At 39.3% G+C, this 13,550-nt stretch overlaps 1 protein-coding gene and 1 long non-coding RNA gene across 3 annotated transcripts in view; one reads left to right on the top strand and one right to left on the bottom strand.

Annotated features, from left to right (window-relative positions):
• The window catches only part of LOC147795973 (uncharacterized), a 107,792-nt gene that overhangs the window by 22,363 nt on the left and 71,879 nt on the right, over positions 1–13,550 (bottom strand). Inside the window, exon 2 of one of the 2 annotated variants that reach the window (XR_015423351.1) lies at positions 11,985–12,207. The exons of the other annotated variant lie outside the window; for it this stretch is intronic. This is a non-coding gene — a long non-coding RNA (uncharacterized LOC147795973). The remainder of the gene's footprint in view (positions 1–11,984; positions 12,208–13,550) is intronic. 2 annotated transcript variants of the gene reach the window in all.
• On the top strand, positions 77–11,725 carry LOC110973196 (growth/differentiation factor 10-like). Its single transcript, XM_022223840.2, has 4 exons — positions 77–226; positions 612–918; positions 9,319–10,280; positions 10,500–11,725. The coding sequence occupies exons 2-4, from the start codon at positions 621–623 to the stop codon at positions 10,689–10,691; spliced, it is 1,452 nt and encodes a 483-aa protein (XP_022079532.1). The 5' UTR covers positions 77–226; positions 612–620; the 3' UTR covers positions 10,692–11,725.

The raw sequence follows: 13,550 nt of genomic DNA, 5'->3' as shown, positions 1-13,550 counted from the left end.
CGGGCAACTGGCTGAGCCAATCAATCTGTCGTACCCGCACCTGACCTTCATCCAAGCTGTAGACCTACGCTGGGATTATTGCTATATACACCTCAGATATATCCACCGCTGCATTTTGGACGGTACGGTTACTTATCTCCTCATCTGCTATTCTGCGCTGCAGAGGCGTAGCAGTAGACAAGACCAAGTATATAGTATTGTTGCTCGTCTCCTCGACAGCTTGACGGTAGGTTGACGAAATGTTATCACATTTAAAACTGTCAAACCGTCGAGGAATTGAACCTGGTTGCCGCTGTTTTACAGCTTCTACTTTTATCATTTTCTTTTGTCCAAAACACCCAAATCGCTGACAGGTTTACTTTTTTCTCCTCGCAAGTTTTTACACTTGAGGAATTTCCACAAAAAGCAGATGGGTAAAAATTCGTCTCATCAAGTAATTTAAAGCAAGCAGAAGTTAGAACACAGGTAATGATTCGTAATAACTCAGCCATAAACTAAATCTGATCTCCTTGGATTTCGTGGAAACACATTATGCTGTAATCCACATTCTGAGTCGGAGAATCTTGCCAAAGGACATGTACAATATTTCTATTTTCATTTATTTTTTAAAGTGTTGCGAAATGCTTGGGAACCGTGTAGACGTTACCGTGACTCCACTGCTAACAGTATGCTACCTGGCGGCTTTGTTATGCCACGGACTGTCTTCAAATGTTCACCATGAGTCATCGCAATTTCGATCTTCTAAGGATGTGAAATCTGTTGACCCACCTGGCCTCTGGCCAAGTACAAGAAGAGCTGGGGGATACTCAGGCATCAGTCCTTCGAAGCATATCATGAAAATCATGCAGCAGCTATCTAAGGATGGTGATCAGTTGAAAGAACGTGGGAACACAGTTCGAAGCTACCAACCGACAATGAGTAAGTACGAAAAAAACGAAAAAGACACAAACCTGTAAATATGGGATTTGTACTCAGCAAGCATTTCAAATTCAAACTTTGCAATGAAGCTTAAAATACAGAAGTTTCACACCCTGCATTTGTAAAGATTTTACATTTAAATAGTGAGGCTATTTCAAGTGTGAATGACCAACCTGGAAAGAATCACTAACTCTATCAACGCCCCGGTTTGACGGTAATTATTTAGAATGAAACCACACTTTCCTCTTTCCCTTGTCTCAGGGATTTTTTCCCTATGTGGAAGATTTCATGTGGAAGGGAGCCGTTTGCATTCAGCAGAATATATTGTTTGATAAATGAAGCAATGAAACTTGCATTGGTCCATCATAAAGATGAAAAAATGGTCTGCGTTGCTTGCAAATGGATAGCAGGGACTGGACCTGAGATACCTCTCCAAGGATCCTAATCATGTAGCCTAGGGTGGAGGTGCATTATTAACAGGAATCAAGAAACCTACCGCATGATGGTTTAGTACAGGTTAACCTAGCCCCCCGCCCCTCTTCAAAGAAAGTTATGAGTTTAAACTGTATTATGTTACATGTCACGCTGACTACCAGACAACCTACTTCGGCAGCACTGTAGACAATACTCATTCTCTTTCTGGCTAAAGTAATTTAAATAATTAATATAAACCCATTGGGGAAGATTTGTTTTAATAATTCTGGACAGTAGGTGTTCATTTTTATACAAAAAAGGCTAGTCTGGGGTATAATGGTAATAACAATACACAGTCAAGGATATTTGCCCGTGACTAGTTAAAGTATCATGTAGTCTGTAACACAGCACACATTCAAGAATTTAGAGCTAAGAATACCTGAGTCGCAGACATGGTCTGCCGAAAGTTCGGATGTTTTAATCAACAAACCTTATCGACACTTAAAGTGATTCATAACTGATTATCCGGAGAAGATTCTGAAGAGGACGTCAGAAATTGCAAGCGCCAAACGGAATCTTTATTACCGGGATTTTGAAGGTTGGAAGTGGCGCACCCAGGATTTGTCTTAGGGGGACACGGACCAAGTTTACCCCCCCCCGAAATTATGATGCTCACCCCCCCCCTCACTCCATCGGGAACTGGGATGTACGGCTGTATATAGTTTAAGATATAGGTGTACATTTCGTTTTTCTAAAAGTAGAAAAATTACCTCTGCAGGCTCAAGCCCTTCTAGGGCCCCTCTCCCAATTTGGTGCGCCACTTGATAGAAGCTAGTCTCAATTGACGACTTCATGCTTCTTATAAGACTTCCCGTAACTGCTAGTTCCTGAGACTTCGAATGCTTTATTCAAGCACAGGTTCAAGCATGGTGCGTAACTAAATACTCTGGATGCAATGTTGTAGCTGCAAAGGCAAGAAATGCAAAGGTATCCAGAGCGACCATGTTTCACGAATTCATCAAACTTGCAAGATATTTTCCTGAACGGGAAGATTTTTTCCAATATATCTTTAGAGACCTTAATTTTTATTTACAGTGTGTTAAGGTAATTGTCCTAATGACACCCTATTTGGTTGCCTTCAGATCTATGCCAAACTTAGATCTATGCCGAGATTTACTTGGTGAAAATTTCCCTTGGTTAAATTGAAGTTACCTTGACCGTCATCATTTCGCTATACATTGCGACTGTGATTCACCCCAGACCTTGGTGGTAAGGTGTTATCTTGTTAGGTGCTCAGTGCTCGGGCCGCTATTGCTTGTTCACATGAAAAAAGGCTAGCAGGAGCAATCATGCCTACTGCTACCACAGAAATGGGCCGTCTCCGGCGAACACCTCCAAGTCTAAGACATGTATATAACCGGGCCTACAAACAGCTATCGGCCTGGACCATACACGCTTCACATTACATATGTGAATGCAGGTCAACTGAAATATTTTTTTATTTTAAAATAAAAACCACGAAGAAGGGAAAATCATCAAAACGTTTTTCATCTTTGTACTTTTTTAAGCAGGAAATCGAAAGGTTAATGGGGTGAACTAATGGCATTCAAATGTCGAGTGTATGCACGTTCACAACTGCTGCCACATTGTCCTGTTCTTAGCAGTTTTGATGGCGTTGCATCATTGAGCACAGTTGGCGTTAAGAGGAGGAAATTCTTTTCCCACCATTAACTAACTGTGGGGACTTTCTGTCAGTTTATAAAAACAACACAACCCACTAAAAGCGTCCTTGTGTGCCTTGGTTAAATAGGTGCGAAATATATGAAACATCTTATATCATTTTTTTAATGAAACAAATTATACGAACATTACAAAAAGTTTTGAATGCACTGAATTATACACATTGCTCATTGCATTCAACCAACAACCACTTTTTGAAATTAGATAAAACTGAGATCACAAAGCTTGCGTACAACATACAGTTGCTTTTGTTCAAATTTTTAAATGTTTAACGCTGTAACAGGTTTTTAAAAGCTTCAATTGACCGCGATCTCATTCGCCAGCACAGAAATGTGGCAGACGTTCCACCGATACAAATAAAATGATAGACCCTTTCGTTGTCTTACAGATTCTAACATTTACTACCGTAAGTTCTTTATAAACATGTGAAATTCTTGCATTTCGCTCGGGGGAACAACCATCTGCATTGAATTAATAGCCGGAGGGGAGAGACTGGCCCGAGAGGAAATGATCATTGCTTCACGATGTCATCATACAAAATCACAAAGTAAATTGAAGAGGAAGGTCTTAATATAGATTAATCTATGTCAACACGGCAGGGTTTGTGTACGAGCTTTACCTTGTCTGCTCAATACACACTGTACAACTTATGCGTGTATATATATATATTTATATATATATATACTTATTTATATATATATTTATATATATAAATTATATATATAATTTTCAATCTATTTTATGTTGATGATCCCTTTTAACATATTTCACGCTCAGTCTCTTTTCACACCCTTCCAAAAGAAACTTCAGTGTGATAACCTTGCACATGCAACAAACAATGGATTGGCCCCTTTTTTAAAGTAATGAAACACGTGCCTGAGAAAAAGAAACACGAAATCCAAACAGACAAATGCCAGCTATTTGTGTACATCGTTTACTGGGTGTCTACATACAGGACTATATGAGCTGATACGTCAAGATGACCGATATGAAATTCGAATTTATGACAACTCCTTGTTCATTGTTTTGTTTTACCACCAGCGACAAGGAACTTGCTATAAAACCGAGCATAAAATCCACTCAAACCTTGATTCTTCATCCTATCATTGCCCCAGAGTATTGGGGTTTGTGCAAGATTAAGTATTAATCATTGTCAACTCATCTCCTATCTATTATTCTGTGAAACTAAACCTAAATATCCTTTGTTCGATTAACACGTGTATAAGAGGATAGTAATGCTTTTATCCACAACATAGAAAAAAATACGCGTTTTTCAGATACAGCAGCTTCCCAACATCACTTCTTGCAAATGTTTTACTAGTCTGTAAAAATGTGCATTGATTAATTGTCTTTACGCGAGGTGTTGTGGGTGTATTAAAAGACATGTAGCTTGAAATAAAACGGAGGCAAAACTAATTGAATCTTTCTGAGAGAAAATGCGACTCAAAGTTTTGTTCCACCAAGAATAAGGAACTTATAGTTCTATCATTCTCTTTACAAGTTTGCTTTGACATTACAGGTTCTGAAATATCTACTCGTGTTGATGCCAGAATGAGTGATCATACTAGCCTATGCCTCACTGGTTGCTTGTTAGACCACTGTCATTAAATAGATAGGCGCTTACAGTTAAATGTTGGTTCGAAATTCTTGTCGTAATAATTAATAATTTGTATAATGCATGACTTCGTTCCATCTTCTAATTTTACTGTGAAACAAATATGTTATGTTTCAGCGCGTGTTCTGCGATGATTTTCAGAATATTTCATTTCATTTATTATAACATGATAACTGGATCTGGGCTTAGTTTTGAGGTTATGACTTGCTAAAGCTTTAACTCCAGTTAAAAATGCCTTAAAGCTAAAGCGGCAAATTGATCAACAGTCAAAAGATATATGTCACTCCTGGGAAAAGAGCATTTAAAAGATTTAGAACCCTGTCCTGATGTATTACTGAGAGAAACCAGTAATTACTAGCGGTAATAGTCAGTGACTGTGAGGCTAATTTAAGTCGTCCCTGTTTAACGAAGCAACAATCTTTCTTCAGTTTGCACCATAATGGTGGACTTGATGTGTGAACAAAGGAGTTGTGGGCGTTAAGCACAGCCCATAAATACGTCAGGCTGTTTCATTTTACTTCCCACATCAAATTCACCTTTAGTAATTGGAAAAGAATCAGTAGACCAACACACGTTGACAGCTAGATCCCATTGCATTATTTTCTGTGAAATATTTTTTTTTAAATCATATGTTTGCAGGTGAAATTCCCGTCGATATTTCACGCTTTTATCTTCGATGCCTTACAAAAGTTAAGGGAACTAGGTAAAACCATCTCACGTTCTGCCTTTGCAGTATTTCCAGCAAAGCAGACTTCTGTTGTTTGAAATTATTTAGTCACAGAGGTAACAGCCTACATCAAACTTCCGTAGCCTCCCCCATCAAATTGGCCCCTTTAGTTACGCCTCCTGTGGGGAAGAGCAACTCGTTATAATGATGTCTTAAAACTGAAAACAAACACATGAAAAGTCCAATGCTATATCGTTGTCAGAAACAATTTGCCAATGCACAATTAACGTGACCTACAGTGGGAATCGTGCACTACCCTCATTGCTCCAACAAATCAATAATGACAGCAGAAATTAAAGGAAAATGGAAGCGTCTCCATGACGGATTTGACTTATCATGGTTGGATATTATTTCGATATCGATGTAGTAAATGTGGTAAACAAATAGTATGGAATTACTCAAGGTCGGCGAACCAGGCGCTTTGAGGGAAAATTGAAAAATAAAGAGTAGATACGTTAAAATATTAAAAACATTATTAGAAAAAACAGGAGTTTTCATATTCCAAGAAAAAGACGGAAACAACAAAGAGACCAATCAGAAAAAGACTAGCGTCTGGAATGTCGCTATTTCCTTTCCTGTTTCTTACACCAGCCTGCACGGTCAAGTTTGATTGGTCTGTTTTGGATGAATCTGTTTTACTTTGTTTATTTTCAAATGGTACAATTGTTGTTTTCTTAGTATTAGCTTTTACCACTACAGAAACAACTTATGTGTTGAAAATGTGTTTTGTCTCGACCTTAAATATTCAACTTTTGAATACCACTCAAAGAATTGCCGATACCTTCACGTACAAGTCATTCAAGTTTGTTTATCAGTTTTAAAATTATTTATGGGTTTGTTTATTCTGGCTCTTTCACATACATTTTGCCTTTTGGTCAAAGTTCACCTTTATAATGATTACGATTCTGTGGTTGTTTGTTTTGAGTTTGATTTAAGCAGTTGTTACCCCATTCTTCCCTGCAGTGGAATGGTTGACATAATGGTACGACGACGGTAGACAGGCGACAAAGATACCGACAGAGCTTATCAGATCTTTGACGATTTCCCCAGACCCGCTGTCAGGCCAAATATCAACAGTCATCAATTGTTTTATGACAGGCCGGTTTTCAAGACAGTTAGGCCAAATACATTTACGGGCAGCTTAATTTCTTAAACATCCACCTAACGTTAATGCAAGAACGGAGCTCAGTCTCAAAGTACCATTTGGAGGTTTAAATGTTAACTTCATTATAAAAAGCTCAATCAAATCAAATCAAATCTGATTTGACAGAAGCTCAAACTAACTGGTCTTGCTATAGCATTTGAGTTTCCTAAATCACGGACAATAAGTTTGAAATGAATTGAAATCTCCCAGTATTTTTCTTTCTCTCTTTCTGAAATAATAATAAATGAAATGGCTTTGCATGGAGGTTCTAATGATTATCGTATTGTAAGGCTGGGTTACTTCTATCTGGTCTATTTAGCCAGCTGCGACATTTAAAAACCATAATCACTAAAATTATACTTCAATTACGTTATCACAGATTAAAATGTTTTCACAATAGTCCAATATGTGGGATGTTTATGATGAAGTAAACAAAAAACAAAAACTCTCCACCACAGGGAATATAGAAAGGCGTACATAATCGAGCCTGATATACTTGATGACTCCCTGGGGCAGGAGTCAGGGACTAGACCACCATGCAAGGGTCAGTCAATATAAGTCACATCATATGTCACATCTTGGGTGACAGATCCATGGACAGACTTGCACAAAAATTGAGTATAAGCAATGGCGACAGTTGGCTGTCCTCAGATACTACTTGGAATAAGTTAATCATGTTTGTCGAGTGTTTGCAGTGCCAGTTTCCTCTTTTCTCACCACTTTCTCTCAATACAACATGAAATGGAATTACTTTTCAAGGATCCCTGTAGAGTTGTGCATTGGTTATTACGAAAAATTAATTTTGCACAGTTTTCGTTATTGGCGTGTGTGACTCACCCAGTTCAGTCGGCCTGTCGAATCATCAAGCATGCCAAAGTTATCACATTTTAAACCCTAAGAGACCCATAGCCTGTGGTATATGAGTCTGTTCTTGATCGAGTCATAAAGTAAGGCTCGAACTTCATGGTAAGGTTGAGACACAACCATTAGCTTACACATCATTATTCATTAATTCTCCTTACGATCAAGGGCCGTAAGAACTTTTTACTGCTTCAGTCCATTTCCTGTCTTGGTATGTACCCACTGCCCAGCGCTTGTGTATCATGTTTTGGCAAATCTGTCAGCATTTCAAAATTTAAGTTGACTTGGGTTAAGACGCAACCTCTTGAACATGAACCCACAGAAAAGAAGTAATGGCTTTCAAATAAACGACCCATCAAATTCAACAAACAGTTTCGTTCCTAGTTTCATGTTTACAATGCACAGGTGTGTTCTAAACTACTACGTACTACTGCGACGTTGATTTTGACAAATGACATTCCTATATACATGTGTTTGCAGTGCTTGGATGGCTATTTTTTAATGTTAAAAATGAAACATAAAAATCTAACTGTTGCTAATTTGGACACCTAAAAACACACATGCCTACATTTTGACACCAATATTAAACTCCGAGCTGATTTTATACATAGCTGCCGGACTCAGGAATGTCATTCTTTGATAAGTTCTAAGCTTGATAACGTCTTGTCTGCCTCTGACAGCCTGGATAGACGGCTAATATGAACCGTACAGGTCGTGCCCTGTGCTATTACGGTTTTGTTTATCATACCGCTTTCGCATTTTACAAATGCGCCAGCGTGAATTAAGCAGGCTGGTCGTTAAGTGTCAAGAAAAATAAACTGTCCTACTCTGGAGTTGAAGGATGGTTGGTATGTGCATAGAGCAAGGACACATGGCATATGTGGCCGAAACCTGTAAGCGTGGTCTTTTTGTGATTTTGAAGCTGGCAAGCGCAAGTCAGACCTACAGTACATATAGTTTTGTCTACACTGCGCATGCCTATGGGGTACATGTATGATATTCTTCATCACAGTTTCCTGCAGAAGATTTTGTATCAGTTTTCTCCTCCGATTTTGACTTAAGCATCCAGTTTATATTTAAAATATGACATGGTAAGGTTAATTAATGGTTTTCACAAGACCAGTATATCGCAGCTGGCTTCATGTGCATGTCATATGTATTACCATGGAGGAATAAAACACTATACCGTGCTAACGCATTTTTAGGTCTGCGCCTTTTTCGACCTAATAAGCTCGCAGAGGTAACGTAAATAGAATTAGCGGCCATTTAGAGACTAGCGCTGGTTTTAACTTGATTCTTTTAGTAATTTGAATCCTTGCTGAGAGCATTTTATTGAATTTACTGATAAAAGTAATGCTTTATATGGTATCTAACTCAATTATTCTCTGTGATGTTGGACCGATCTCTGGTTAAGTTAGTTTAGCTTCCATTTATAAATTTACTAATCAGGCAAGCTCCGGGGATTATTCACGAGCGTGCACGTCGTTTGAATTATTATAAAGTGTGGCTATTTTTTAGGGGTGCTGCATAAGCAATCTTGGTTGTCCAGTTTCCAGCAGCCTCAACAAGCAATCAAGGGAAGCAGAGGTTTAAAAATAATTGTCAAAGGAATAACTTGATCTTGTAGTTGTGCATATCATTGCTAAAGTCTCAAAATTCTACACATAAATGAGATCAAACCAACAATACAAAGTTCCTTTCAAATTCTTGCTATGTGCACAATGGATGTTGTGGAAAAGCAAAATGGAAGTACTGTAAAAGAATCCCCATACATGCAACTATGGCCTCCATGATGCAACCAAGCCAGGTGGTACTATAGAATGGTTTCTGAAATGTTGGTGCCGCTCTGCATGGTTTCTCCGTGCATCTAATCCGCTTCGTTGTTTTTTTCTCTTTCAGGGTTTGCATGCAACGACCCAACATACGTGTTCAGCATAAAAAGCCAGAATACTGAGAATCTTCGCTCCATTGAACTTCATTACTTCGCTTCCCAAAGCGGCGTGATTGGCTCAAGACCGACCTTTGACATTCGATTGTATCTCATCACTAATACGTCATCAGTATGCCAGTCAATCGGAGTACACCACCACCCGGCGGAAGCGCGTGGATGGCAAGTAACTGACGTCACATCTCAGATATCTCTCTTTTTCCAGCCAACCTCGGAGGGTAAAGATTCAAAGATTACTGTGGGTGTTTCGTTCCAGCTTCAAGGAACTAAAGACTCATCTAATTCCCCACGAGACCTTATAACCCATTGGAAAATGTTCTCAAATCATGCACGCCCATTTTTGCTGATGTATGCCGAGGAAGATGACAGCAGTGGAAATTCAGTCTTAAAGTGGACAAAAGAGGGCTCCAAAACTAAAACATCCCCTTCCGAAACAACTCGTCCTCTCAAGGCGCAGAGACATTCAGCATCGATGGGAAGTCACACTCGACACGCTCGAAGTGTTGATGACAATACTCACTCAATCATGACCAACGAATTCCCTAAAGGAAGCACTAACATGGTTCACCAGACAACTTTCCAACACTTCAATGAACAAGACTCGAAACGACGCAAGGCCAAGAAACGTAGCAGTAAAAAACGCAAACGAGTTTCGAAGAAAAATCACCGGAAAGCTCCACTGTTAGACCAGTCTAGCTCGGTAGATGAAGGTGAGAATGATGAGGTCCACGAAGCTATGAATGATGACAGAGATCAAAACACTGTATTGCCGATGGGACCAGGTGAAGGCCCTTGCTCTCGTCATCCCATGTTTGTTAGTTTTGATACCATTGATTGGGATGGATATGTCATCGCACCTACCGGCTATAATGCTTTCTACTGTGCAGGGGACTGCAGATTCCCTTTGTCGAAGGTAAACTAAATACACTCAAAAATTCAACACATTGCTTAAATCTCCGTCTCTATAGCCAACATTTTGGAGCACAGTTAGGTACCTTTTAGTGGCATGGTGTAGAAAAGACTGCGTGTATAATTATATTAAAAAACGAAACCATAATAGTTCGTTCCTCTGTTCTATTATTCAAAAGCAACATGTCAAAAATAATGCGTTTCAAATTTTTTTCATCGCTAGACCGACAATCCATCAAACCATGCAACCATTCAGAGTGTGATGAGCGTCGCCGGCACACAGACAAAAATTCCGCCTCCTTGCTGCGTACCTGAGAAAATGACATCACTATCCATCTTGTTCTTGGATGAGAATGATAATGTGGGACTGAAGAACTACCGGAACATGGTGGTGGAATCATGTGGTTGCCGTTGAACTCTGCCATCTACTTGGAAATTACAAGGGTTGGGTTGCATGCTACATGTAATTTCATATCATTGTTAATAATTTTAGCTTCGGACAGCGTCTTGCACAACTCTTTGTGATACCAATTTTTGCCGCTATTGAGCTGATATCTAGAGATACATCGATTTATTGCTCAGACACAATGCTCATTCACAGTGGTGTCACTGTGGTACTGCGTTGGAGTTCAAGGACCCAGTAAGAATACTTTATAGCTCAAAGCAATGTCAGATAAGTCTATCAACAGACAGCGCTGCTAGGCAGAATACGTAGGTGTGTTGGGAATCCCAAATGAAAAAGAAAAGCTCCCTATTGGTAAGAACCATGTACGGAACTGCAAATTGAAGTTTGTGGTGTTCATTATTTTGACTGACATAACCTTACAATTTAAGTGGGGTTCATGTCCAACGCTGACCCCAACTTGGGTTTAGCGCCCGAAGGTATATTATCTTATTCCTAGCAGGATGTGACAAAACATTAATAGCCCCAATGAAATTCATATAATCTTGTGGACAGTCAAACGCAACTTTGTCCTTGAACTGAATTATTACCTTGTTGATATCAACGATCAAGACATGAGTATTGTGGTGTTCGTCATGATAAATACATTTCGACGCGCAACCTTTCAGTGTTAATGCGTCTAAACTAGAGAGTTTTAATTCGTGTAAAAATAATTATGAATTAGAAAATGAAATTGAGTATATTATATAACGAATGAAATTATGTTGTTTGAGTTGCTGTGTCAAGAGGGCTCTGAGCTAAAGTGCCATGGTTGATTAAAAGAGGGCGCTGTCTGCATGAAGCGGTTCTCAAGCTCCATTGAAAAAATAAAGGACTTTGCTCAACGAAAACTTATAAGTGAACATTCTTAAATTTAGAATTTCTATGTGCGTATTTAAAACAAGTTGGAGAAACGTTATCTATCCATATATCGAAAGTTAGCAAGAGTTCTCACGTATGATCCTATGTGTATCATAAAAGCAAAATTGCGTAGATATTAACTATAATTTCCGCGTCGTGGTTTCTTTTTTGTCAGAGCGTAAAACAGTTGTAAAGATTTATTTAATTTGACTTACAGCCATATGTGTATTCCTATCTACAAACTAGTGGGGAATGCTGAAAAAAAATCCCGAACCCTGCAGCAGTGGAACTGGAAAGCCTGGACGTTGACGTGAAAAGGGAGATAGGGGGGTGGATGCTTTCCCTTTTTGCCCTTTGTAACAACAATAATTCATGTATAACTTTACAGGACGTTTAGAAACTTACCCATACGTACATTTCTAAGATGACGTTCCACATGCACGTATTTTCCAAACGAAATAATGTCCTTCGTTGACCGAGGGATTTTGATGAGTATAAGCGTGTTCCTTCCTCCACGGCAATTGCAAGGTTATATAGACGAGGTCTTCATTTGCCCAGCAAACTGTGGTTCCCAAATTGCAAATTAGCCGCTCTCCAAGTTGGTTGTTTGTCCCAAAAGTTCTTCACTCTGTACAGTTAAATCAATAGCATTTTGTAACTTGAATCTGGAAAGTTGAATATAAATCCATGAGGTAATGAAGACAGTGTGCGCCCTTGCGATACAATGATGGCGCCGACTACACGTGTGTGACTGCCTGCGCACACATTCTGCCCAGCAAAAGAGTGAGTTACACAATAAAATGGCTTTCACCTAGGATTAAAGCTTTTACGGCTAGTATGAACGGTGGACAATGGATCAAATTCATCTCATGACTCAAGCATCAGTAAAAACTTTCTGTGCTCTTGTATCACGTACAATGGTGGAGGCAGAGACGTGGTATAAGTCTCCTTAACCGAATTATTTATACAATTCAGGATGGAGTTTGAACTGCCCCGACAATTGCCGCTTTTCTGCTAGTCTTGCCCCAAGACTAGTTTTACTGTATTGACCGGTGTACGCGTGGGCGACATGCGCTGGCGAGTAATGCCGAATAGCAGTACCAGTAGAGGGCGCTATACTCACAAGAGACGAACTGACAGAAAAACATTGGCCGTTTCCAATATTAAACTTCGGCTCCGTCTCAGGCTGAAACTGTTTTGGGTTTTTTGTTTTGTTTGTTTGTTGTGTTGTTGGGGTGTTTGTTGGGTTGTTGGGTTGTTTGTTTGTTTGTTTGTTTGTTTGTTGGGGTGTTGGGGGTGTTTGTTTGTTTGTTTGTTGGGTTGTTGGGGGTGTTGGGGTGTTTGTTTGTTTGTTTGTTTTTGTTTGTTTTTTTTTTTGTTTGTTTTTTTTTTTTTTTGTTTGTTTTTTTTTTTGTTTTTTTGTTTGTTTGTTTGTTTGTTTGTTTGTTTGTTTGTTTGTTTGTTTGTTTGTTGGGGTGTTTGTTTGTTTGTTTGTTTGTTTGTTTGTTTGTTTGTTTGTTTGTTGGGGTGTTTGTTTGTTTGTTTGTTGGGTTGTTGGGTTGTTTGTTTGTTTGTTTGTTCTATTCGGCTGTGCTCGAGCTCGCCAGCGCGTGTCGCCTGCTGCACGGTACGCCGGCCAAAACTGTAAAACAAGTCTTGCCACAATTCAAAGCTATACTTTCTGGCATGCCAGAGCTCAACGAGCGCCTTGCTATGTACCATCTGTTTTCCAAGGATGGATTTGCCCCAGGGAGATGTTAATTAATTTGGGATTTTTGCCCTGCCCGACTTGTATTACAAGTGTGTGCCCCGAACCCACTTTTTGATTCCCAACCGATTTCGTTTGTGGGTTTTTTCACTAGCCTTCGGGGGCAAACACTGAGTATACAGTATTAATATTGTAATACACGTCGGGCAGGGCAAAAATCCCAAAGTAATCCCCATCTGTTTAACAACCAAAAAATATTTCGC

This window comes from Acanthaster planci, linkage group LG19 (assembly GCF_054643075.1).
Source record: "Acanthaster planci isolate LZ-2023a linkage group LG19, COTS_SCS, whole genome shotgun sequence".
Taxonomy (NCBI): Eukaryota; Metazoa; Echinodermata; class Asteroidea; order Valvatida; family Acanthasteridae; genus Acanthaster; species Acanthaster planci.
The sequence above is the reverse complement of the archived record's forward strand: the minus strand, read 5'-3'. Positions and strand labels throughout refer to the sequence as shown.